The 27,040-nt window shown below is 47.2% G+C and overlaps 1 protein-coding gene across 4 annotated transcripts in view; it reads right to left on the bottom strand.

Moving 5' to 3' along the window:
* Positions 1-27,040, bottom strand: part of TMEM181 (transmembrane protein 181) — an 875,876-nt gene that overhangs the window by 200,260 nt on the left and 648,576 nt on the right. For all 4 annotated transcript variants that reach the window (XM_069607878.1, XM_069607881.1, XM_069607880.1 and 1 more), the window contains one exon: positions 26,648-26,739. In XM_069607878.1, coding sequence (XP_069463979.1) covers positions 26,648-26,739 — 92 coding nt within the window. The remainder of the gene's footprint in view (positions 1-26,647; positions 26,740-27,040) is intronic.

Genomic DNA, 27,040 nt, shown 5'->3' with positions numbered 1-27,040 from the left:
ATGCAGAAAACCCCCATTCATTAGGCCTAGCTGTCAATCACACATGCTAAGTGGTGAGCTGGGCGGCTCACCACTTGGGCCAATCACACATGAGTGCGACTTGAGTTGCTGAGGCAACTCAGTCCAGGGTGCCTAAACCCCCTCCCACACCCCCTGTGGTACCCAGAGTGGAACCACTTTTGGAGGCTTCTGTGGAGAAGCCCACCAAAAAGTGGAACAAAGGGCTCGACTTGGGTTGGAGTCACAGAAGCGAACACAAACGCCATTTTGGAACCAAGTTTCGGCAAAAATTACCAACCGGTGAATTTATATTAATTTAATAAACCGGCGGTATGTTCGAGGCTATATTAAAAAGTGGTAGCCTCGAACAATGGGAAAATCCCATAGGAATATATTCGCGGTCGAATAGAAGAAGTAGTATCCACTGCCACCAGCCAAAACTCGATCAGGGGGACGGAGACGTGTCCCCTCGAACAACAGACCCCAGGGCAATCGAATTGCCCCGACCAATACGTCCATAATATGATGGTTTGTACCGGTTTCTGTTCATAATTTGGGAATAGTAAAGCCAATGGTGACTTTACATGCCCTGGGAGACAGTAGTCAGTCCCAGGGTATGGGGTCTATGTTGGGGGGTCGCTACGACACCCCTGAGTTACGGCACGCAGGGTGCTGTGTAACCCATATAAAAAACACATGAGACCCTATGGAGTAAAAAGACCCCATAGCCCATAAAACACATGGAAAGATAAAGGAACACCTCAAATCATGTCTAAGAGTGGGAGTAAAAGAGTCTCACTCTTAGCAGGAGAAAAGAATAAACCCCAAAAATCCAGCAGAGCTGCTGGGGGACTCACTAGGTTTGGATAATTAGCCTTTACAGAGAATTCTCCCCAACAACCTTCAAGGGATTCAAGGGACTGTGGTACGAGATTCCATACACATTGTGGGTGGGTTTTGGGGAATGAGGTGGAGTGGTACAGTGCCTGAGGGAGCTAGCCCACTACTGTACAAGGCCTCCATCATATGGTTAAGACTAGATAGGCTCAGGTAGTCCACCTAGGTGGCAGTCCTAAGGTGCGACAACCATAAAGAGGCTGACACAAGAAGAGATACTAGTCAGTTGTAAGTCCGTCTTCTTGGGTGGGGCCCACCAGTACAACTCTACATCAGGGGCCTAAAGAGACTGTTATTCAGTTTTCCTAGAGGGGAAATCAGGACCAGGGGAAGGCAAAAATAGGACAAGGCCAGGGACAGGCCAAACAACCATGTCAGCGGACACACCAGCGTCCCCTTTCACCAGAGAGGCTAGGAGGCAGAGCTAAAGTCCTATAAAAAACCCAAGGGATCAGTCCAAGAGAGGACGTGTATGGTATAGGAGGAGCTGGAGACTGAAGTAGTTTTAGAGCCGGCTGCAGGAAAGAACAGGAAAACCTGGAGAGGGAGCAGAGCTCGGTGTAAAGACTGGAGGGGGTGGGGGGTATCTAATACTGCCCTGTATATGGCAGAGTAGACGCACAGAGCACCCCAGCCAAGATTCTCCATTTGTTAAACGTGGAGGAGCAATCAAGGCTTAAGCTCTCAGGAGGTGTTGGAGGCTGGTTCTTAAGTACAGTGTAGTCCCCAAGCCCCGACAAAGAATGTCCACACACTATGTTAGTGGTAACAGTTCTTTATATAAATAAGGTTCAAGTTATATACACATACAGCAACACTTTGTGCTCAGGTAATACTATAATGTTAAATGTACAATTTCTATGTGGTACTACAATTAATCTTTCACTCCATTAAAACGCACCAACTGCTGACAGTTTCAAATGACATACAAATCAGTAGCAACAGGTATCAACCATAGACTTGGGAGGAAAACAGGTTGGTGAAACAATTGGCAGAATAGTACTTTTGTTACTAGCTCCCAGTTCTGTGCGAGGATTCCCCCCACCTGGACAACCTGTAAATAAAGTATATTGAAAAGCCCAGTCCATATATTGTTTAGCAGAGTCTTCTTTCCTTCTACAAATGTTCTACTACCCTAATGTACCTGGTTTAGCAGAGTTCTACGACTGGTCGACGGATCCTTCTTGAGTGAGCTCCCTTTAAAAAGGCAGGAGCCACAGATCGTCGAGATTCCTCGAAGAAAAGGGTGAACAATGTTGTCGAGGCAGCAGCTTCGGTCCTTGTGGTGCTTGTCGACGATCAGTCGTGGACGTCCTGCGAAGATGAGATGTGCCGCAAAGTCAATGAAGAACGTAGGCCCAGCAAGGGCGTAGGGTCGTCTGCGTTTGGAATCACCGATCGGGACTCTATCATGGCTGGCTTTCGGGTCTGCGTCCTTGAGGACTTCGGGTGGCGGGAAACCCACCGGCAGATTCTCCTCAGTTCAGCAGTGACCTTGACTTTCTCTGGCAGGACAAAGCTGTCGAATGATGAGCAAGGGAGTCCTTGATTCAATGTCTTAGGCAAAGGAGCGTTGCGGTTCCGTCGGCGATGATGTTCATCGACGGCAATGGACTTCAATGTGCGGGCGCTTTGCTACAGATTCCTCGGCGGTCACTGTCTCCGGTCGGTGCCTTTAGAGGACTGACTTCCAGGCAGCATTGGTGAAGGTTAGCTGGAGCACGATGTTCCCTCATAGCTCGGGAAGAGTTCTCCTAGCCAGGTCCTCCCTTGGATCAGTTCTTGGAGATACAACAGCTTTCGGATTGCGTCGAAGGAAAGCCGCAGCAAAGCTTCAACTTCTGAATGATTTCCATCAGTGAGAGGTCCCCAGATATACCGTTTGGTCTCTCTTTCACTCTGCTGGGTCACACTTGGGCAACCAATCATTCAGAAGGGTATTCAGGCAGGCCTGCAGCCAATCAAGCTCACAGTGCATTGAGCCCGTTCTTCTCCATCCAGACACTCGAATGTGGATTGGGACAAGCACCAAGCCATTCAGCACTCTAGACTGCATTCATACGAGTTTCAGGCAGGGCGGTCTCATTCATTGCGTCACACAAGAGAAACTAGACACCCATAAAATTAAATGTATATTGGTCACACTCCATTCACCCAGGTCCCACCCCACGGGCGTACCCACAACATACAGTCATTGGGAAGTCTCCAGATAGTCTGGCCTGGACTTCCCCCACCATACCATATATGGAACTTACACCCAAGAGCCAGAAGAAGGGAAAGAGTCAGGGCTTCCCAGGACTTTGGGAAAACAAGCTAACAGGCAATAGAAAGCAAAAGGCCACGGGGGTCATCTTGTCTCCTATCAGGAATTAACTGATTCCAATGACAGGGCCTGGGTAAACCAAAAATAGGCGACTCAGAGCACCTATCAAATTCAGCATGGAGCTGCCACCAGCCCATACCCTGCTCTGTGGGCCACACACAGGTTCCCAGAAACATATACTGTACCCCCCCACCTATGGGTGCCATAAGGGCATCCCAAGGGTCTGTTCACCAAACCAAAAAGAGGAAGAGCTGCACTGCCAGGGGTCCCACATTGACTCCTGTGCAGAAAATAACAGAACACACCTGATAAAAGGACTACAGGACATGGAGGCCCTGTTCCTGCAATGCATTTCGAGCATCACAGTCACCCCCCACCCCACCACCCACCAGACTGAGGTTAGGGTGGTCTAATCTCCCACAAGATTGACACTCTCATCCAGACGGTCAACATACTTTCTGGAAAGGCGATCTGCATTATCATGACTCTTCCCTGGTCTATGCTCAATGGTGAAGTCCAGCCCTTGCAGGCTAATGGACCACGTGAGCAGTTTTGGGTTTTCACCCTTCATCCGCATAAGGGCTCATGGTCTGTTTGGACTTTGAAGGTGGACCCCCGTAAGGTAGGGCCTCAAACGCCTAAGGCTCCAAACTATGCTAAAACATTCCTTTTCAACAGTAGCCCACCTAAGTTCTCTACCCTTGAATTGTCTACTGATTAATATGATGGGATGTTCCCTCCCTTTGTCATCTAACTGGGACAAGACAGCTCCAATTCCGGTGTCGCAGGCGTCAGTCTGAAGGATAAAGGGTTTGCTGTAATCAGGCGCACCCAACACAGGTGCCCTACACAGACGTTCCTTCAAGCCAATAAAGGCCCTCTGACAGTCTTCTGTCCAATTAACCTTCCTCGGTTGTTTGGGGGAAAGTATGAACTGTCAGAGGGGCAGCTATGGTCCCATAGTCCGCCATGAAGTTGCAGTAATACCCAGTGAGGCCCAAAAAGGCCCTCGCCTGGGTTGGAGTAGTGGGAGTCTTCCAGTCATGTACATCCTGTACTTTACTGGGGAGAGGTTGGATTCGACGCCCCTCCTACCTCATGACCAAGATCCGTGACTTTCCCCTGAGCTATCTGGCACCTGGTAGCCTCGATAGTGAAGTTAGTCCTTTTCAAGGCCTGCAACACCTTATCCAGATGAGTCAAATGCTCTTCCCAGGTGGAACTGTAGACAGCAATGTCGTCTAAGTAGGCCACACAAAAAGACTCCAGCCCACAGTGCATGGTTGACTAATCTTTGGAAGGTGGCAGGTGCATTCTTCAACCCAAAAGGCATGTATCTAAACTGGTAGAGTCCCTCAGGTGTTGAGAATGCAGCCTTTTCCTTGGCATGGTCCGTCAGAGCCATTTGCCAATAGCCTGAGGTAAGGTCAAAAGGTGCTCATGAATTTGGCAGCACCTATGTGTCCATGAGCTCATTAGCCCTGGGAAATGGGTGTGCATCAGTATTGGTGACGGCATGCACCCCTCTGTAGTCCACACAGAACCGCCAATCCTTGGGAACTTGCCTTGGGGACAAGGACCACTGGACTGGTTGAGGGTTCATTAACACCCAGATCCAACATCTTGGCAACCTCAGCCTGGATGTGGTTTTTAACCGTGCCTAACATTCGGTAGCACATGCTTTTGACAGGCACACTGTCACCAGTGTCAATTTTGTGCAGGCACCACAAGGTGAGTCCTGGTGTCAGTGAGAACAGAGGGGCATACTGCCAGAGCAAAGCTGTGCAGGCCCTCTGCTGCTCTGGTGTCAGATCTGGAGAGATATACCCTCCCTTCACTGAGCCATCCTGAGGGTTGCTACGCAGCAAATCAGGAAAGGGCTCACTCTAATCCTCTTCTTGCTCTGAAGCTAGCAAGAGGCATGACACTTCTGCTTGCCTATGGAAAGGCTTGCATCTGTTGACATGGAATACTTGAGGGGCTACCTCAGGGACTCCCATGTCCACAAGATAATTGACTTTGCCAATATTGGAGATTATCCAGAATGGTCCAGTCCACTTATCTGCCAAAGCTCTAGGCTTAGTAGGCTACATCACAAGGATCTCCTGTCCTGGAGTCCAATCCACTTGTGATGCTTCAAGGTCATGCCAGTATGTTTAATTCCTGGCTTGCCTTAAGGTTCGCGGTCGCCTGGCACATCATCTGTGTCATCCTCCATCTGAGGCCGAACACATACTCCCCCACTTGCTTGGCAGGTGATGGAGGGGTGGCTTCCAAATCTCTGATCAAGGCAAGGGGCCCCCCTCACGGGATGTCCAAAGAACAACTCAAGGGGCTGAAACCAACACCCTCTTGAGGTACCGCTCTGTAAGTGAACAGCAGACATGGCAGGAGGAGATCCCATTTCCTCTTTCGGGGCTCTTCCAAAGCACCCAGCATGCCCTTGAGTGTTTTATTAAATCTCTCAACCAGACCATTGGTCTGGGGATGGTAGGAGGTGGAGAACTTGTAGGTTGCGCTGCACTCTCTCCACATCGTTTTCATGTAACTCGACATGAAGTTGGATCCTCTGTCAGAGACAACCTCCTTAGGGAATCCAACCCTGGTAGAAATTCCCAGGAGAGCCCCGACAGCCACCTTGGCAGTAACAGTCCACAGGGGTATAGCCTCAGGGTATCTGGTGGCAGGATCTACCAAGACCAGGATGAACCAATGTCCACCTGAAGTGGGAGGGGGGTCAAGCAGACCAACTGTTTATGACCACCCTCCCAAATGGTGTGCCAACCACTGGCAATGGCTGCAGTGGGGCAATGACACTGTCTCCAGTATTGCCAGACAACTGACAAGTGGGGCAGGTCCTGCAGTGGGACTCACTTCTACTCCCATCCAGGGCCAGTAGAAACGTGCAGACTGCCTTTGCTTTGTCTTCTTGGTCCCACGATTACCAGCTAAGGGCACCTCATGCGCCAACTGTAGGAGGAAGGGGCTGCAAACCTGGGGTACCACCAACCTCTTGAGGGCCCCCTGGTTCAGGTTTAGTAGGCTCACTACAAAGGAGCTCACCCTCCCAATAAATCTTGAAAGATCTAGGCACTTCACCTTGTGCCTGGGCCCGTTTACTCAGACCCTCGAGAGAGTTGCACTCTGTCCGTCCCTTACAAGTCTTCCATAGAGGGCCCCTTTCAGCCAGCAGGCATTGAAGGTCGGGGTGATCCTCTGGGTCTTCTGACTCTTCTCCCTCAGGAGTGGAGTCTGGGTTTATCACTGGACCCAGCACGTCCAGAGAATGAATCCTAGTGGGCGCTGCTGAAGCAGCAGGAAGAGAAGGAGCCCCCTTCACAGAGGTGGCCTTCTTGCTCTTCCTTCTTGCCTTGGGTCTCCCCTTTGGCTTGGGTACCTGAGTCACAGTCAGACCCGCTGTTAGCTGTGACCTAGTGACTGCAGCAGCAGTCAGGGGGAGACCAGAGATCAACCCCCAACTCCACTAGATCATTGCCCAACAAAGTGTTAGCAGGTACATTGTCCTGAACCAGGACAGGAAGCTTTGCTGTCTTGTCTCCAATCACGATTGTGACTAGGGCTACAGGAGAAAATGTGGGAGGCCCACCAGCTAACCTGGTAGCTCTCAGAGGAGCACCAACATAGTCCTCTGGCATGAGCAGAGTCCTGTCCACCACTGTCATTTGCCCCAGTGTCTGATCAGTGGAAGGCTGGTCATTCAGGAGGACACTTCCCAAAAACCTAAGGGTGTTCTGGGGGATTGTAGCCAGTACTTCTGCGTACTGGTCCCAGGCCCCAAGGGACACAAGGGAAATCTCTGCAGGAGCACAGACAGCGATTGCTGCAGAGGAGAGGATGACAGTGGCCTCCACCTGAGGCATGAAAGTAAGGGTAGGTCAGGCTGACAGCCTGGACTCCACGTGCCTTACCTTACACTTGGGGTCACCTTTCTTGTGGTACAGAGCCCCACAGTCCCAACAAGTGCCAGGAATGCAGGGTACGGTACTGGAGTGATTGGAAGTTTGGCTTTGCAGCAGGTGGACCACTATTCTTACTCCCACCCACATAGGGCTTAGCCCCACTAGCTTTTTGGGTCTTAAAAGAGGAAGGTTTAGATTTACCTGACTGACTGCTTTTGGGACTTCTCAGACTTCTGAGAGGGCCCACTTTTCTTTGTCCTTGTCCTTCCCAGTGGGTTCCTTAGGGGACACCCAGTGGGAGACCCACTTGTCAGCCAGTCTGGCCAGCTTAAAGCGATCTAAAATGTTCCGGTCAGCAACATACTGACCCAGCTCTGGGGAGCAGGCTTCCGAAAAATGCTAAAAAAAACAAAAAGGTGGGACAATTCAACAAAAGGTTTCCCCTTGTAACCATCAATCCACCCCACCATGTTCATATGTGCAGCACTCACCCAGTCAATCCAAGACACATTCTCTTTTCTTAGATTCCCTGAACCTTTTAAGGTATTGGGTAGGTGTCTTGCCAAACTTGGCAATCAAAGCAGATTTCGTGCACTCCTACTGACCCCTTTCTTCCACACTCAGTTTCAGAATACAGTCATAACCAGTCTGAGGCACTCTGCTTAAACACTAAGCCCATGCTTAAACACTTAGCCCAATCTCTTTTATCATCAACATAATCGATTCCACAAGCCATTTCAAACGCTTCAATCCATTGGAGGATATCAGAACCCTCCACATACACACAAACCAACTTGGTGGCAGGGGACCGGACACAACTGGTTTTGCTGAAGTCTCCACTCTAGCTTTCTCTAGCTGGATTCTGTGACATTCAGTGTCCTTGTTCTTAAATTCAAGATCCCTATTTTTGAGTATCACTTGCTGTGCCAACTCCTCCTCCAGTTCAGCTTCTGTTCCCAACTTTTTATATTCAAAGGCCAATTTCATCCTCAATAATTCAAGTCCAAGGGATTCCCTGAAGAAACATCGCTGGGTTTCGGAATAGAGACAACAGGAGTGGTGGCACTCCCAGAAACAGATTCAGTAACAACCCCAGGGGCAGGGTCCTGGGTGGTTGCACCCCGCCTTCATTAAGAGCTTCATAATCAGTCTGGTAGTCCACCAGGACAGCTTTCAGCCCAGCCCTAGACGGGTCTTCACAGTCCAACTCCCTGGCTTCCCAAGCACTCTGGGGAGCCTCTAAGCTCATCCTATTCAATTCACCATTCACAATAGATTCCATTGCTTGTAATTTAGTTATCTAGTACAAAGCTAAACCTCAGTTTAACAAAGTGCGGATATTATGTAAGTGGCAAGGTTACACAATGATTCTTAAAACCATAAGCATCCCACTGCTGCCACCAGTGTAAAGACTGGAGGGGGGCATCTGTACTCCTGCCCTCTATATGGCAGAGTAGAAGCACAGAGTACCCCAGCCAAGATAATCTATTTGGTAAACGTGGACGAGTAATCAAGATTTAAGCTCTCGGGAGATGATGCAGGCTGGTTCTTAAGTACAGCGTAGTCCCCAAGCACCCACAAAGGAATGTCCACACACTGTTAGTGATAACAGTACTTTATATAAATAAGGTTCAAGTTATATAAACACACAATAACACTGTGCGCAGGCAATACCATAATGTTAAATGTACAATTTCTATATGGTGTCACAATTTCTCTTTGACTCCATTAAAATGCACCAACTGCTGACAGTTTCAAATGACATACAAATCAATAGCAACAGGTATCAACCATAGACTTGGGAGCAAAACAAGTTGGTGAAACAAGTGGAAGAATAGTACTTTAGCTACTAAGTCACAGTTCTGTGTGAGGACCCCCCCCCACCTGGCCAACCTTTAAATAAAGTATATTGACAATCCCGGTCCAGTCCATATATTGTTTAGCAGAGTTGTATTTCCTTCTACAAATGTTCTACTACCCCTAATGTACCTGGTTTAGCAGAGTTAGACGACGGGTCGTCGACAGATCCTTCTTGAGTGCACTCCCTTTAAGGCAGGAGCCACGGATCATCGAGATTCCTTGAAGAAAAGGTTGAACAATTGTCGAGGCAGCAGCTTCGGTCCTTGCGGTGCTCGTTGACGATCGGTCGTGGACGTCCTGCGAAGATAAGGCGTGCAGTGCACCTCGGCGATGATAGTTTGTTGCCGCAAAGAGTCAATGAAGAACGTACGCCCAACAAGGCCGTCGATTCATCAGCGTTGGGACTCGACCACAGCTGGTTTTCAGATCTTTGTCGGCGTCTTTGAGGTCTTCCAATGGCAGGAAACCCACCAGCTGATTCTCCTCGGTTCGGCGGCAACCTGGATTTTCTCCGGTGGGACAAATCGGTCGATGAGCAAGGGAGTCCTTGATTCAATGTCTGAGGCAAAGGAGCGTTGTGGCTCCGGATGGCGATGGTCATCGACGGCGATGGACTTTAATGTCCGGGTGCTTTGCTTCAGATTCCTTGGCGGTCCCCGTCTCCGGTCGGCAGCCTTTCGAGGACTGACCTCCAGGGAGCCTTGGTGAAGGTTAGCTGGTGCACGATGTTCCCTCGTAGATTGGGAAGAGTTTTCCTAGCCAGGTCCTCCCTTGGATCAGTTCTTGGAGACACAACAGCTTTCGGATTGTGTCGAAGGAAAGCAGCAGCAAAGCCTTCTTCTTCCAGTTGGGCTTCAAGGGTAAGCATCAAGTTTTGACATCAGCTTCTAAACTATTTCCATCAGTGAGAGGTCCCCAGATATACTGTTTGGTCTCTCATTCACTCTGCTGGGTCACACTCAGGCAACCAATCATTCAGAAGGGCATTCAGGCAGGCCGGCAGCCAATCGGGTTCACAGTGCATTCAGGCCATTCTCTTCTCCATCCAGACACTCAACACGGAATGTGGATTGGGACAAGCACCCAGCCATTCAGCACTCCACACTGCATTTATTCCAGTTTCGGGCAGGGCTGTCTCATTGTGTCAAACACCAGAAACTAGACACCCATAACATGAAATGTGTATTGGTCACAGTCCATTCACCCAGGTCCCACCCCACGGGCGTGCCCCCAACCTACAGTCATTGGGAAGGCTCCAGATAGTCTGGCTTGGACTTCCCCACCATACCATGTATGGAACTTACACCCAAGAGCCAGTCATGGGAAGGGAGAGTCAGGGCTTCCCAGGACTTTGGGAAAACAAGGTAACAGGAAATAGAAAGCAAGAGGCCACGGGAGCCATCTTTTCTCCCATCAGGAATCAACTGATTCGAATAGCAGGGCCTGGGTATCCCAAAACAGAGGATACTCAGAGCACCTGTCAAATTCAGCATGGAGCTGCCACCAGCCCATACACTGCTCTGTGGGCCACACATAGGTGCCCAAAACATACACTAGGGGTACAGGGTTGTACCCCCATCCCTGGGTGCCATAAGGGTATCCCAATTGTCTGTTCACCAAACCAAAGATGATGAGCTGAACTGCCAGGAGTCCCACATTGACTCCTGTGCAGAAATTCACACAGAAAACACATGATAAAAGGACTGCAGGACAAGGACATGGAGGCTGGTTCCCTCTAATGCATTTCCAGCTTCACACTCAGGAGGCTGGAAGAGGTCCAGCAGGCTTGGTCACTGGAGCCTGTAAGCTCGAGGAGATACCCACGAGACCGAACAGAGGAGTCAAGAGAACTGGGACTGCTGGTAAGGAGTGACAGCCAAAGTTAGTAAATGGGATCCGAGAGTGGGTGTTGCCAAAGGAGTTAATGAGGTGCAAGATGTAGTCGTGGGTTCAAAATCAATGGGGGGAGGGGTGGCACCCAGAGGGGTGAAGGAGGTGGAAGAAACAGTTGTGCGTTGGGGTGAAGAAGGGCAATAAAATGTTGGGTGGTACTGAGACTGGCAAATTGGGTGGGAGAGATAGGAAAGGCCTGGAGAACATGTATTAGAAATAAGGTAGTGCCAGAGTGGGTGAAGAGCTGGGAGACCGTGGGTATTTAGATATTTGGGAGTAGAAAAAGGAAGGTGCCAAAAGGGGTGAAGAAGGAAAGGAAGAGTAAAGAAGAATACAGCCACAAGAGATGGTTATGATGGGAGAAGGAACTACAGGAAAGGAACAAGGAATTGATAATAGTGGGGTGCATAAGAGCGATCAGGAGAAGAGAATTTGGTGCAGGAATAAAAGCTAGAGGATTGGAAAGCTGGATACAGTTACAAAAGGAGCTAGGCTAGTTCTGTTTGAGACCTTGATGACTAGAAGAGTAGTGTGGGGGCCAGGAAGGACAACTCAAGATGCACAGGAACCATAGGAGCGACAGTTAAGAGTAGTTGTCCATTCCCTCTTGTTCTACCCAATCTAGCCATCTGCACACGTAGGACTTTGGGGCTTTCCATGCCCTGCTTTGGTAGCACCATTATGCCCTAAACCTGGGATTAATAGACTCTAATGCGGGTACAGTACCTCGAGCGGCAGAAGCTTGACACCGCTATCGGGGCCCTTAACATTAATACACAGCTTTTGCCCCCCCCCCCTTACTTTAGGTCCAACCAAGAGTGGGCCCTTATCAGATTATCTACTACTGAGTGTACCTGACTACCATGCTATAATGTCAGAGCAGGATTCTATTAACATACTGGATTTGATGAATGCATAAATATATTACTCTGACTCTTCAATTACGTTGGATGTTTCCACTCCAGCTCCGGTACCCCGAGGGGGGTTTGTCCACAGTGCTTAAATGTGTTGACAACAAAATTAATGACCATGCTCGCGAAGGGCAAGTGGGCTTACTTTCCGAGATAAATCAAGTCTTGTGTGCTTTGGTGTTAGGGAGAATTCTCTTATAAGGCTATTCCCAAACCTAGTGAGTCCCCCAGCAGCTTTGCTGGATTTTTGGGGTTTGTTTTTTTCTACTGCTAAGAGTGAGACTCTTTTCCTTCCACTCTTAGGCATGATTTGGGGTATGTCTGACGTATTGTGTGCTTATGAGCTATGGGGTCTTTTACTCCATAGGGTATCATCTGTTTTAGTGTACGTGTTACACAGCACCCTCAGTGCAGTAACACAGGGATGTCATAGTGACCCCCAAACATAGACTCCATACCCTGGGACTAACTACTGTCTCCTAGGGCATGTAAAGTCATCATTGGCTTTATTAGTCCAAAATTGTGAACAGAACCAGTACAAACCATCATATTGTGGAAGTACTGGAAGGGGTTAATTAGATTGCCCCTGGGTCTGTTTCCAAGGGGGCACGGACCAGTCCCCCCTCGTCGAGTTTCTGGCTGGTGGCAGTGGTTACCACACAAAATATTCCAACTGAATATTTCGTATGGGATTTTCCCATCGATTTTAAAACGCACCACTTTTTTTGGTGCAATGTTAAAGATACCGCCGGTTTATTTATTTAATATAAAATCACCGGTTGGGTCTTTTCGCCAGAACTCTTTTCCAAAATGGTGTTTGTGTCCGTCTCTGTAACGCCAACCAAGGTCGGGCCCTTTGTTCCACTTTTTGGCGGGCTTCTCCACAGAAGCCCTCCAACTGGTGCCACTCTGGGTTCCACAGTATGTGTGGGTGGGGGAATTGGCACCCTGGACTGCGTTGCCTTAGCAACCCAAGTCGCACTCTGTTCTGATTGGCCCAGTGGTGAGCCGCCCGGCATGTATGAGTGACAGCTAGGCTGGTGAATGGGGGTTTTTCTGCATAAAAGCAGGGCTTTTGGGACTGGAACTTCAGAAGTCGCCACAGGACCTAAGAAATCCGAAGAGGGGAGAGGCTGAGCCATCTGCAACGATGACACCACCGGTGGAGCCCCTTATAATGGTTCTTGGGTTGTAGAATTCCACCCATGCTATGATGTCATGTTGCATGTGTTTACTGATTGCTATTGTTCTACATTACAAGAATACAGTTGGTGGTTATCTGAAGAGCTGTACTGTAGGCTCAGCACTGCTGGGCTGAGGCTGGTTGCCAATAAAGGAGTTCACTTACCTACTGTGTTGCTTCCTTACTACACTGGCGACGAGGGCAACCAGCCTCCCAACCCACGCAGCCACTTCTGGCCCAGCAGTTGCTTACGTGATCTGCAGGCCGTCCCTGAGCTCTGTACGAGCAGAGGTGCCAACCGACGTTGTCCACGTCCAACGACTTGCTGAGGCGCAGAAGAGATCCCTCCTGCGCTGTCTCTACGCCACAGGCCGGTGTCCCTGGCCTGCGCTCCCCAGCCGGGGTAGAGCACCGTGTCCTGCTTCAGTAAGCAGTAGAGTCAGCAGGCACACGGCCAACGGACACTGCCAGAAGGGACCGGCCTGTTCCGTCTGCGCTCCCCATCCGAGTCGAGTGCAGTGCCCTGCCTCTTACAGTGATCCTCGAGGAACAAGGACAGTCACAGGTGAGGACACCGCAAGCGTCTTTCCCTACGCCGCCGGAGTCGCCAACTGCGTCCCTTCCCCACACAGCGAACATCACCGGTTCCGTGTCCACCGCGCCTCCCTGCTGTAGCTCGGCGCTGTTCGTTCGCGGGGAGAGAGAGAGCCGTTAGCCAGAAGAGCAGCTAAGCAGTCGGGGCACGGCAGGAGAGGTAGAGCAGTCAGTGCCCCCCCCTCCACCTTCCCTTGCTGCAGACAGCGGCGAGTATCCAGAGCGCAGGGGAGAAGGAGGGATTACTCGACCGTCGTTGGGGGCAACAGTCGAGCAGCCAGACAAGGGAGCCGCAACCTCAAAGAGGAAGTCACGACCGGGAGGAGAGCGGAGAAGGCTCTCGGGTCAAAAGAACCCCGCCCACCGCACACAGGGGGGCGTGTAGGAGCTGTGTTTTCTCGTCGAACAAGAGTAAATTAACCCCGTACAACATCCCAGGAGGAAACCAGCACCAGGAAGTGAGCGGAGACGGCTCTCTTACCCAGAAGGGTTCCCGCCCATGCACACGCAGAGGAGGAGGGCGTGTCCAAGGAGTGTTTCTTCATCGCTTGGAGAGAAAGTTAACCCTGTGCATACCGACCTTCCATCTGGCATTGTTCTCATTGCTTGTCGTTCACGAGCTTGGTAGGCTGTGACAGTGAAGAAAAAGTTGAACTGTCTCCTTGCTCAGTGGATTTTTCTTCAGCGCCTGAAGACAATATTAACCCTGCGCATACTGTGTCCATCCACCTGACACGGTTTTCATTGCTTGTCGTCCACAAGTTTCGAAGACTGACAGTCATAGAAAAGTGGAATAGTGCCCTTGCTCAGTGAATCCGGAAGCTGGTTTGCATAGGCCATGACATGCAGCATAACAATGCCCGTCCACCCCCAGCCTTTCTGGCCAGTCTCGGTGAACCTGCAATTATATGGGACTTATGGGTTGACACGTTCAAGGTTTACTTAAGGGCAGCAGGTGGCGCAAAATTCACAGATAATGAGAAAGAAGCCGCATTACTTAACTGTTTGGGCACCGAAGGACTCAGGCTGTTCAGGCCCCTTCCTGGTCCCAATGTGAATGCTGCCCCCGCGGAAGGGGGTGATGCCCTACCAGGGGTAGTACTAGCCTATGAAACCGCCTTAGGCAAGTTGGAAGCGAGGTTTGGCAAAAAAGCCAATGTGGTACTTGAGAGATATCATTTCTTCTCGGGGGCTCAAGGTTCCGGTGAGGGTATTGATGTCTATGTCACTGCTCTACGTACTTTGATAGCACCCTGCAAATTCACAGGCACCATTGACGAATACAACCGTGATCAAGTGATGATGCGGACTAGTGATGTGGGTGTCAGAGAGACTGTGGATAGAGAAAGATCCACCTCTAGATAAGGTCATTGAGATAGCTTGTGCCATTGAAGAATCCAGGAAAAGTGAGAGAGTCATGACTGACAAGGGAGAATCTGTACATGCTGCTATCCCCCGCAGGTCCACGGAAACCAGAGGGAGGAACAAAGACACCAGAGCGGGGTCTTCCTCGAAGGACCTGTGCAGGAATTGTGGGTGGCGTGGCCATGCTACGGGTGTAAAGGGATGTCCTGCTGCCAATGTGGTCTGTAGGAAGTGCAAATCTAAGGGACATTATGCCTGTATGTGCAGGAGTGTTGTCTCCACTAAGGACTCGGTGAACATGGTGGACACTCAAGATGATGATGTCACCATAGTAAGATACATGGGTTGTTCTGATGGGAGTGAAAGGAGCGTACTGGAGGGTTCAATGCTGAGTGTGGGAAGTTGCAAGAAGAGAGCTTGGGCGACCCTTATGGTCAATGGTGTTCCGTTGGAGATGATGGTGGACACAGGATCTCCATATACCATGATATCCCCTGAGCTATACGAGTCCAAATTCCAGAAAAGAGTTTCTGATTTGTCTTCTCCAGACATAAACCCATACGCCTTTGGATGCCTACCAAAGTAAAGTTCTAGGATTTGAATGGGCTGACAGAGTTTCAACGTAGGAAGGCTAGGGGTAAGTTGTATGTTGCCCACAAGGGTGACCCTGTTGTGGGGTGGGAGGAACAAGCTGCCCTGGAGCTACTTATAAGGCCGGGAAAACCTATTCCGGTGACGAGTGTGACTGAAAGTAACAATTGCAATGTGTGGTCTGGGGGATAACGGCAGAGATCCTGGAGAGTAGGTTTCCGTCTGTTTTCACTTCTGAGTTGGGCAAATTGAAAGGTTTTACACAAAAAATAGTTCTCAAGAGAGGTTCAACACCCGTTGTTCACAAAGTCAGAAGGGTCCCCATCATGGCTCGTGATGCTTTAAAAGAAGAACTGCACAAACTCAAGGAATCGGGGGTCATAGAAGAAGTGGAGCGTTCAGAATGGCTGGCCCCGGTGGCGTTAGCTCGGAAGGGTGATGGAGGATTGAGAATGTGTGTAGACCTCAGAGATTTCAATTCATGCATTTGGGTTGACAGACACCCTCTACCCAATATCAATGAGATGCTATCATTGGTGTCTGGGGCTTCATGTTTTTCTATTTTTGATCTCATCTGCATATCATCAGATAGACCTACACATAGATTCTCGCCCACTTACTTCTTTTGTAACCCCTTTTGGCGCGTTCCGCTTTTGTAGGATGCCGTTCGGATTAGCTTCTGCTGCTGCGGTTTTTCAGAGGATTATGCAAACTCTTCGGTGCCATTAAGGGTGTGGAGTGTTTTCAGGATGACATCTTTGTGTGGGGAAGATCGCAGGCAGAGCATGATTGCAGGGTTCTGGAGGTCATGGGCGTTTTGCAGGATAGTGGTCTCACTGTAAAAACTCAGTAAATGCAGAGTAGGTTTCCCCTGCGTGACTTATCTGGGACATTCATTGGATGCTGAGGGTATTCATCTCAAGGCAGAATTGGTGCAGACATTGAGTGATGCAGCAGCTCCGGTAGACAAGGACCAATTGAGATCCTTTATGGGTCTTGCGGAGTATTACAGCAGGTTTGTGCCCTCATATGCTGACAAGACCGTCAGTATGAGGTCGTTACTGAAAAAGGGTGTGCATTTTGCGTGGTCGGATCAGTGTCAGGCAGAGTTTATCAAATTGAAGCAGGAAATTGAACAAGCCCCGTCTTTAGGGTCCTTCTCCCCAGCCAGAAAAACTATTCTCACGGTAGATGCCAGTGAGTATGGTATAGGCGCTGTTCTGGAGCAAAGGTTGGAGGGTGAACTACGACCCATTGCCTTTGCATCCAGAGTGCTCAGAGAGGCTGAGGGTAGGTATGCCGTTATTGAGAGGGAGGCTCTTGCTGCTGTGTGGGCATCCAAGTATTTCAGAACCTTTCTGTGGGGAATTGAGTACACCCTACGTACGGACCACAAGCCCTTGGTGCATGTGTTGACGACTAGGGGTTTGTCTCACGCGTCTACGCGCATCATGAGGTGGATGGCGGATATGGCCGTGTATAATTTCAAAGTTGAATATGTTCCGGGAACAAGAAATGCGGTGGCGGATTGTCTGTCTCGCTTTCCGAGATCTCTTGATGTTGAGCTGCAAGTGGCGGAGGGGGACAATTGTACCCTGGTGGCCAGTATAGTGCCCGCAGTGTCAGAATTGGAGTGGAATGCACAATGTGCAACTGATCCGGAGTGGATGGAAATTAAGAGGGAGCTCAGCAGTGGAGTTGTTGGGCCTGAGTTGCCTAAATCCTATGGGCATGTGTGGGAGGAATTGTCTGTGGGTCCATGGGGTGTGGCTAGGGGACCAAGGTTGGTCCCTCCCCGTTCCCTTAGAGGGAAACTTGTTGATTTGGCCCATAAGTGGCACATAGGGAGATCCATGACTAAAAGAAGGCTCAGGGAAGATTATTGGTGGCCAGGAATGGATGATGATGTGGAGAACGTAGTGAAAGATTGTGCAGCTTGTTCCACCAGTGACAAGAGCAAAGCTCCTGCTGCCAGCCCATTTATCCGGTGGAACTACCAAGCGTGGTGTGGTCCAAGGTGGCACTTGATATAATGGGCCCCATTGATTCGTTGGGAGGAAGCTTAAAATGTTTTGTTGTTATGGTGGATTATACTTCAAGATGGGTGGAGGCCACGGCCTTGTCTACGGTTACTTCAGAGAAAGTGGTTGATTTTCTCTCTGCGGTGTTTGACAGGGAGGGTGTTCCTGCAGGTTTGGTGACTGACAATGGCTCTCCATTTGTGTCGGAGTACATGCAGAAATTTTTGAGTGACTTTGGGATTCGTCATCATAGAGTCGCACTATACAACCCACAGGCCAACGGTCCGGTGGAACGTATGACCATTTTATCAAAGGAGCCATCCAATTGGCTCTTGCCAATGGTCTTCCGTGGGGAAAAGTGGTGTCAGTCTCTTAAAGCCTAGAGACTTACCCCTTCTGTTGTCACGGGTCATTCTCCTTTTGAGCTGATGCGGGGGAGGAAACCTGGCTCCAAGTTGAGTGTCAGCCCTTGGTGGCGGTGTTCAGACCCAGGTGGACATGCAGGGAGTTTTGGATAGAGTTCGCGGAAAGCAAGAACGCTTCTTGAATGAACAACTGGCCCGTAGGAAGCCCCTTGCTGTGAATGTTGGGGATTGGGTTCAGGTCAAGAATCCTAGGTTTGTGGCCAAGGGTCTCAGCAGATACTTAAATCCACGCAAGGTAGTCAAGCGAGGCCGTGGCTATGTAAAACCTGATGACAGATCCACATGGAGTCTTAGGCGAGTAGTGGTGGTGGATAAAGAGAGAGCAGTCTCTGCAGGCAGTGAGACTTGTGTGCCTGGGGACAGTTCAAGAGATGATGGGGTGATTTGTGATGGCCCCTTAGAGGACTTAGCAGTTCGGGAGTTACCAGTCAATTTGCAGCCTGTGGTCCCTGGTGTGGTTCTTGATTCCCCGGGAGTGGAAGAACATTCCTCTTCCGTCTCTGTGTCTGACTCTGGTGTTAGGAGTCTTCCGGTGGGTGGGAGTGAGGTCTCCGTTTCTGGGGTGGATGACTCTATTCCTACTCATACTCGGTCTGGCAGGGAGAGGAAGATTCCTTGCAAGTTTAAAGAGTTTGTGTTGGGTGCTGTAGTTTAGTAGCACCTATTTGTCCGTTTTCTTCATTCCTTAGAACACCATGCTTTGGTTGCAGGTGTGTCCTTGCTTAAGTGTGTGGTGTGTGCTGTGTGTGGTGTGTGTGTGTGAGTGAGTAACCTGGGGTGGGTGTTTTTGGGAATAAAGGGGGGAGAAGTGTTATAATGGTTCTTGGGTGGAATTCTACTTTGTAGAATTCCACCCATGCTATGATGTCATGTTGCATGTGTTTACTGATGGTTATTGTTCTACATTCCAAGAATACAGTTGGTGGTTATCTGAAGAGCTGTACTGTAGGCTCAGCACTGCTGGGCTGAGGCTGGTTGCCAATAAAGGAGTTCCCTTACCTACTGTGTTGCTTCCTTACTACAGAGCCCTGCTGCAACGACCTCACCACTTTCCCTAAGACAAGAGAAGGTCTTCTGCTGTAAGAGTCTTCTCCCTTTGAGCGGGTGGGAACAACCAGTTCGCCATTCGCCTTCCAGGACGTTCCTTGGTCGAATCGCCAGTGCCAAGCACCCCAGCAGCCGGATAGCCAAGCGTCACCACTGTGACTGCGAATAAAAGGAACGCACCTTTTAACCGAACAAACTCCGCGGCTGGTCTCTTCCCTGGGCAGTGCAACGACTCCAAATGTCCTCCTCGGTGAGATCTTCTCTTCCCCTGGTCGAAACCACGAACTGCACCCGCTGCCAGGAACAACTGCCACCGCTGGAGCTTCCTCACTTTTAACGGTAGTGTGTTCCACCGGGCCTTCCTTTCCACGGTTTGCTAAAGGTGACCCTTAAATCCTTAGCTTTCCAACTGGGTTGGCCTCCAGACCTTCTAACTTTATCTTTCGCATCAAACCAACCTCTTTTGAACATTTTTGCAACGACTTTAGTGCATTTTAAACCATGTGATCTTGGGCACCTTCCGCCTTGCTCCATTTAAAGTGGGCCTGGCCTATGAACCTTGGCTCTACAGTAGACTCTGCCTTCACTAACTTGCTGTGGTCTTAGAAAAGTGTTGGGACTGTTTTATTTTCATGGCATGCCCTTTTCTCTCCCTTTAACTTAATTATTGGAGTGCCATCTAAGTTACGCGCTCACATCTGTTTTTACAAATAGTGGTGTTTTGACCTAGACTTGACTAATAATTATTAAGGGAGGTGTGTATACTTTTCTGATTGTGTTTGAACTTGCTTTGATCTATAGTGCTTAGTGTATTTCCTAAAGTGTGTTTTAAATAAATATATACTTTTGATACCAAGCGCTGGTCAGTGTTTGCTTGCTCTACTGTGTTTTTAGCCCTATTGTGTATCCTCTGTGTACTGCCCTACTCATCTTGAGAGGTCTGACTGCTCAGCCACAGCTACCAGGTAAATCTGGGTGGTGCAGACTGCTACCAATTGGGTTTACTGCTTACTCCTGTAGTCTTAATCTTCTTGCAGTGTTCTCCAAGGGAACTGCACAGGATTCTGGCTAACACTTGGTGTCAATGTATGAGGGCTTGAAACCAAAGCCTTGCATTCACTCGACATTACTTGATTCCCCCTTTTAAATTTGAGCACCTTGGCGTTCAAAATAAATTGAGGGAATTTCTGAAGGGGAACAGGTAGGTGTTCACATCCTCAATTTGGAAGCAGGAAATTCCTGCTTGATCGAACATACAAACACTTTCCCTCATTCTAAAGGTTCAGCTGAAATCAATCATCTACAAGCAGTGGAGAAGCTGACCTCTCAGTTGCTACGACAGAAAACTCAGTGATTGAGGGCGACCAAGATGTGAGCAATGACGAAAATGACACTGGGGAGCCTTTGTCCACTGGGGAACATGTGGTAACGGTACCACCCCACAATTCCAGATCAGTGGCACGTTCCAATGCTCCTGCAAAGAGAAAATCAAAAAATAAACTCAAGACAAAAGCCTCCAACCGGTCCTCACATAAATGCATGAGGGTTTAAAAAATCAACCATCAGTAGCTACAACTTTGAAGAATCTACCTCTGAAAAAAAAGCAGCACTGACAGGTGCAAGCAGAACTGTCTAATTTTCTATGGTACTGAGAATTCTACTTCTACTGCGACCACAAACACTATCTCCAAGTCTACCGAGATGCCTGCATGCTGACTGACACTTCAAAGTTAATGCCTGAAGTACTGATGTGTTCGATTCGTGCCCACTGTATAGCCCAGGTCCAGTGCCATCCTCTGTCAGAACGTTTTCGAGCTGCTTATTCCAACTTGCTGCCCGAGTTAGGGAAGCCTGTTACTGAAGGCCTGAACAGTCTCAACTCACTACTGATTCCCATAGTGTTATTTGCCCTATGTAATATGTGGGAAAGGCATCCAAGCTCTCTTTGCCTAGTTATGAACCTGTTCAACCAGCTTGTTTTAATCCCCTTTCCCTGAATAGGACACAACCAAATTCCATGGAACAACATATTCCCTGTGGCCCTTTAAAAGTATCGAATAGATCTGGGACAAGCACTTAACTGAGTTGTCTGAAAAACTCCAGGATCCAAATGGCTTGCATAGATGGGAAGAGTCCAGCTTAATGCCAAAATCTAACCAACAATGTCATATCGGCAAGTATGGTAACCGCAATACTGTGTTCTCTAGGGGCCCGCTTAAAATTCTTGTTTAAAGCCTATTGCCTGAAAATCAAGGCATCTTGCTAAACAGATCAAACATTATGCAACTCTTGAATGATGGGCATTGACTCCACAGGACATTAAGAGGATTGATTTTATGGACACTGAACTGACCGAGCACTTCTGTTTATTATTCAATAATTGTCAGACGCCGTTTTGAATGAAGTTAATCTTCTGAGACAATTAGGCTTTGAATTGTCCCTGCATTCTGAGAGGGACCTAATGTCAGTATTAAGAAGCCTGCCTAGTGAGATTTTAGACTGGACTGATTTCAGCAGGAAAGCGGGATCACCGTTGCTTGGGGTGCCCCCAATGCTCTGGTGCCAATTCTGATTTTTTTTAAAAGCACCATTCAACCAGGATCAGGAAAGGGTGACAATCCGTAAGCACAGTATCAACCTGTTGCTAACTGAAGCTCTCTGGCATCCAGGAATTCCGGGTGTCACTAATTTGTTCACCAACCCTGCTCAGGGTGAATTGCTAAAATCGTGTCAATTAATCTTTCTGCAAGAAACGTGGTTGATGGAAAAATCATTGTTGGATGGGCATGTAGCTCATTTCCAAGCAGCTCCAAAGTGTGTGTGGTCGACCCTCGTGGGTGGCTAGGGGCTTATTAACTTAAATTCAATGAGGAGAGAATTGCTGTTTTAAGCACTTCCGAGCCATCCAGAGGTATTCTGGCTTCCCACGTTAGGCTGAATGACTAAACAGACAAGCCATTTCTTATTCATAAATGTCTATTTGCACAAAGGGATTATTGACGTTCCGACTGCGTTGGAAAACGTATTTTTGTAAACAGCTGGTGTGACAAGGAGAGATGGTCATTCTATAGTATTGCGAGATCTGAATGCAATCCGCGTTAAGATCGACCCTGAGTCACTCAACTTGCCTAAGCCTGTTAAACTCAATACCGGCCAGGAAACTGGGCTAGAATGGATGAAAGCTTTAAATGGTTTGGGTCTTTAAATGTTTAATGGTGCAGTCCCCAGCGACATTCCTCCTAAAGGATACTTGTAGCAACACTATTTAATACACCACTAATTATATCTTCTCTGGGAACTTGGTTTTTAATCGATGCATTTCCTTAAACATTTGTCCAACAACGTTGAGTGATTACAGCATGCTGCCCATGGATATCGACGTAGGGGCAGTGCGTGAAGGCTTCAATGGCCTGTGTGACCGATCAGTGAACTCCTCATGCAGTGGAATTTCCTTTAATTCACATGATAGCAAGCTGGTTAATGATGCAGTCACCCATTGTCTGGAAGTAACCCCTTTAACATGGAAATTGAATACTTTCAGTCGACTCATTTGAGCCCTTTCTGAAAAATTTTTGTTGATTCCACTGTAGGCTTTTTCCTCTGGATGTGGTAAAATTAAACGCAAACATATCCATACCTAACGCAGTGCCGTGGTCAAAGGGAAATTACTTATGAGAGTGCATATTAAAATTCTAAAATGTAGAACTGATTGGATTTTGACAGTAAGAACAAATGAAAATAAGAAGGTAAAATCTTACTATAGGAACTGGTTGCGGAATCATCGAGCATTGCTGCTTCAGAGAGATTGCGAGAATATGTTGGAAAGACTGAAAATAACTCATGAATTTTGGAAAATCAATGATGCAATGAGACAAGCCAATGTCTAATTAAACCCGGTCTTGGAATCAGATTGGGTATCCCATTTTGCAAGTGTTTTTTTTTTTTTTAGGAGGAAAATCCTGGGGACCACATTACTTTCCGTGGGCACCACAAAAGTGAGCATTCGTGGCATTTGCCAGTGAATCAAAAGTCTGTTGAAAGGATCCTAGGCAAGATCAGCACCTTGTGAGACCCTGGTCCGAACAAACTGTCCAATGTTCTATTTAAAAATGCTTAAAGGAACTGGTAGATTATTTTGTCTATTCTGTTTTGGCAAATTGCTGTTAGTCATCAATTTCCTGGGTCCTGGCGACTGGCACATATTGTCACCAGTTATATGGTGCCACTTTTGCAACTGATCAGGTTTTAAAGATTAATATACAATTAAATAAAGTTATGCAATGCACCTTAAAAGAAGCAGTCAAGCTCTTTTAATTGGTTAGTTCATAAGGAAGTTCTGTTTGTGTTGTGAAAGGTGGGTTGGGGGGGTTGAGTTCCTAAGTATCCTACCTGGTAGGATGAGGGTAAAGGTGTTAGTGGGAAGGGGATACCATGTCCCCCCATCCGCTGTCCCACTCCCACCCCCTGAAGACCCCTCACTCAGCCGATCCTACCACACTGGTCCACCGCCAGGAACTGGATCCAAAAGCGATGGCCGTGTCATGGCCACTTGGATGACAGATCCCCAGGCACTAGTGGGTGAGACACCTGGTTTCTCACAGTAAGGTAAAGAAAACTGAAAAATGTGAATGAACTGACTAATTATTTTATAGGCTTGTTAAATGATTTGGAAGCGTCAGACGATCTGGTTAGAAATCCAGTGAAAGTGAAATTAACATTACACACCTATGATTGGATTGACATTATGGACAAAATGCATGCGTACAAAACAGTCATCTTGCCTAAGACCAGAAACATTGGGGAATGTTTGCTCCCTTCGTCTATCTACCCTAATCACTTCGTGAGGAGATTTTCTTTTTTTAAATTGCTCTGGCATCTTTATTACACTGAACAAATAATTATTAAGTATGTTGTCTGCCACGTTTAATCTGCACATTTCAGATTCTGAAAACATAGAAAACTTAAAACATTTGGTGACAGTTTGTCCGACATTAGCAGGGAAGTGCTCAGTTTGTCAATTTTCAGTACTTCGATGGACGTGAAAGACTGGAAGCATTGTCTGGCCGAAGGATGCCAATGGTGCGACCTGCGACTGGTTTTATTAAAAGTCTGGAGCCAATTGATTGTGCTACCGTAGAAATATTAATGCGAGTTATAAACCCTGATGTAGTATGGAAATGTATAGTTTTCATCCTTGGACGATTGATTTGGTTTATAATTAACATTTGACCCAGAAAGGGAAAACCGGGATCATTTTAAGGAGAATGAAAGACTTTTTTTCAAAAAACTGTGTTAGAAATCACAAGACCTATCCTGAGTTACACACTTTACGACATCCACATTTATTAGCTTGCTCTGCGCTGTTACGTTTCCTAATAAACCACACTTTGAGCAGATGTTTTCATTGGCTCTACAGTTCTTGATCCCGTTCATCTATGTGAAAGTACATTGGAATAACTTCGCAACATATTAGAGGACTGGTACAATTATATCAACAAACTCCTGCCCGAGAATACATGGAGGAAATCCAGGTTAGTGGAAGGAAAATAAATGTTTCCCAAACAGTGTTTTTTTAACCACCGATTTAATTGCTGGTCACTAAAACAACGGGCCTCAAAAGAAATTCACAATGTTCTCTAGGAGAAAGTACAACCAGTGAAAAATGGTTCTAAGTGAAAATCAGGAGGTGTCATTTGCTGCTATAATGTGCAAACCAATATGTAAATCTTAATTTGGAAGTGCTTATTTGTATGTGAATTACGTATTACTTACATGCAAATGAAAATGAAAGGTCAAAACTAAATAAATGGCAAATTACGGCCTCTCAAACAGAAACGAATATTTTTTCAGGGGAGATAGTTTTGTAAAAAGGTGCCATATGACATCACACATATACCATGATTATTTTGGTATTTAATGGTTGGTGGCTCAATAGTATTTAAATACACCAAGCTGAGAGCTCTAGCAGGATGGGATTTGCTCAGAGCCCAAACAGATTGTGGGATATAACATTCATCACAGTTCTTGGCATGCAAATCATTTCAAAGGGAAAACCAGTACAGCTACATTCAGAAATACACCTTTGCCTCACAATTCAATATATTCAATTAAGTGCCTATGAAATTCGCTGATGCGATGAAATTTCCATAGAAACAGCTCTTTTGGTATTTTTCTAGTTTTCAGTGACTTGTACTTAAAGTTTACTAATCATTAAGTTACACCGATATTCCATCAAGTTTGCACCACCTAGATCAATAGCAAGCCCTTTCATACGTGTGTGGGAATCTCAGGAACAGCCTAGAATCGACCCTTTCTTCAGAATACAGTCAGACTAGCAGACGTCACGTCCAAAAAGGATGAACTGTAGAGGCCACTTTCTTGTCAATTTTTCGACCTACTTGTGCCTTTAGCATAGGTGACTATATGACAGGCAATTTCAGAAGTGCAGAAGGAACTCTTATATCCACTTTTCCTTAGAGTGAAGCCAGGAGCCAGTAAGATATTAAGAATGTATGAAAACTTATTTTACTGGATGAAAGAAAGGTGCCTCCTGCCTTAATGGAACAAACACAAAGGCCTGGAATTATCGGATACAGCTACAAGAAATCTACAATACAGTTCGCTTAGATAACTATAAAAATCCTTGTCCAGAACCAAGATGTACAATCTCAACTGCGCCATTTGTTTCAGAGCCAAAGCTTTATACCCAGGTAAATCACATTAGTCAACTGTCCTTCCTCTGAAAGGTAATCCCCTTCTTCAGAACAAGCATACGAGTAGATCTCAAGTCGCTGAATCCGGAATAGTGCAAAATATATATTCATATATACATAAGCTACAAGGGTTATAAGATCACATCGCTTACAGGTGCTTCGAACATGAAGAAACCAGGCCAAACTTTTCAAAATCCTAACATGCAAAGGAAAGGTCTGAATCAAACGTTAGTGGAAAATTACAGTTAAGTCCAAATGGTCTATTAAACTAGAAAAACAATGTTTTTACAACACCGTGAAATTTTGAATATTTGTTTCGACCCATATGTCCAAAAGAGAGTAAGTTCAGTTATCAGGTGTCACATGGCATCATACATATACCACCATCGCCACTTTCGATAGGCGTTGGCTGCGCTGTATTGAAATCCACTATGGGGAGATACCCAACAGGATGGAATTTGAGAGAAGCTTAACCAAATATTGGGATACCACATGGTTAATCTTTTTTGGAAAGCATGTCATTTTAAAAGAAAACCAGTACTGCTCAAAAGTGTTCAGGACAAGATATAAAATAACATACACAACACACATGACCTTCCAATCTAAAAGGAACTTGCACCCACTAAACTTCAAACAAGAATATAGGGCCTACATTAGGTCTAGACATGCATTGACAGTCTGTTTTTTATCTTTTTAAACTATGACTGGCAAACGGTCCCTTGACTTGCAAGGGTCCAGAGCACTTGACCACTGTGTGTTGTCACAACTACCCGCCGGCTGCTTAGAAGACAGCCAAACTATTTGCCAGAACTGATCTGAAGTTATGACAGGATAACATTAGGCTCCCTATCCAACCAATTAAATAAATATACGTTTTAAAAACTGAATATTTTGAAATACTTACGTTTGCCATATACCCAATGTCACAGATGCCATCCAAAGAAGACCAACAATGAAGATTTTTGGTAAATAGAAAGTCAGGCACTTTCTTTCTCCCTGCAGGGGAAACACAAGTGGACAACACTCATTCTAAGATTGGATTGCTGCAAAACATCAGAGTAGGGAAAGACCTTTACAAACATGACTAGTTGCACCCATTTAGAAGTGGCTATTGAGTTCCCTTTATAAATGTGGTGTTTGTTTGACGTTTCTTATATTTAATACCAGCTTAACAGACCTATATGTAACCTCACATTTATTTGGGGGTCAATTGTGGACAGTATATAGTGCGCTAAGAAATATACATTCTTTTAGACTGCCACATTAAATATAGCTACAACACTGACCCAGTTTATAT

The sequence above is a fragment of the Ambystoma mexicanum genome, chromosome 4q, assembly GCF_040938575.1.
Source record: "Ambystoma mexicanum isolate Mex_15411 chromosome 4q, UKY_AmexF1_1, whole genome shotgun sequence".
In the NCBI taxonomy this organism is placed as follows: domain Eukaryota; kingdom Metazoa; phylum Chordata; class Amphibia; order Caudata; family Ambystomatidae; genus Ambystoma; species Ambystoma mexicanum.
The sequence above is the reverse complement of the archived record's forward strand: the minus strand, read 5'-3'. Positions and strand labels throughout refer to the sequence as shown.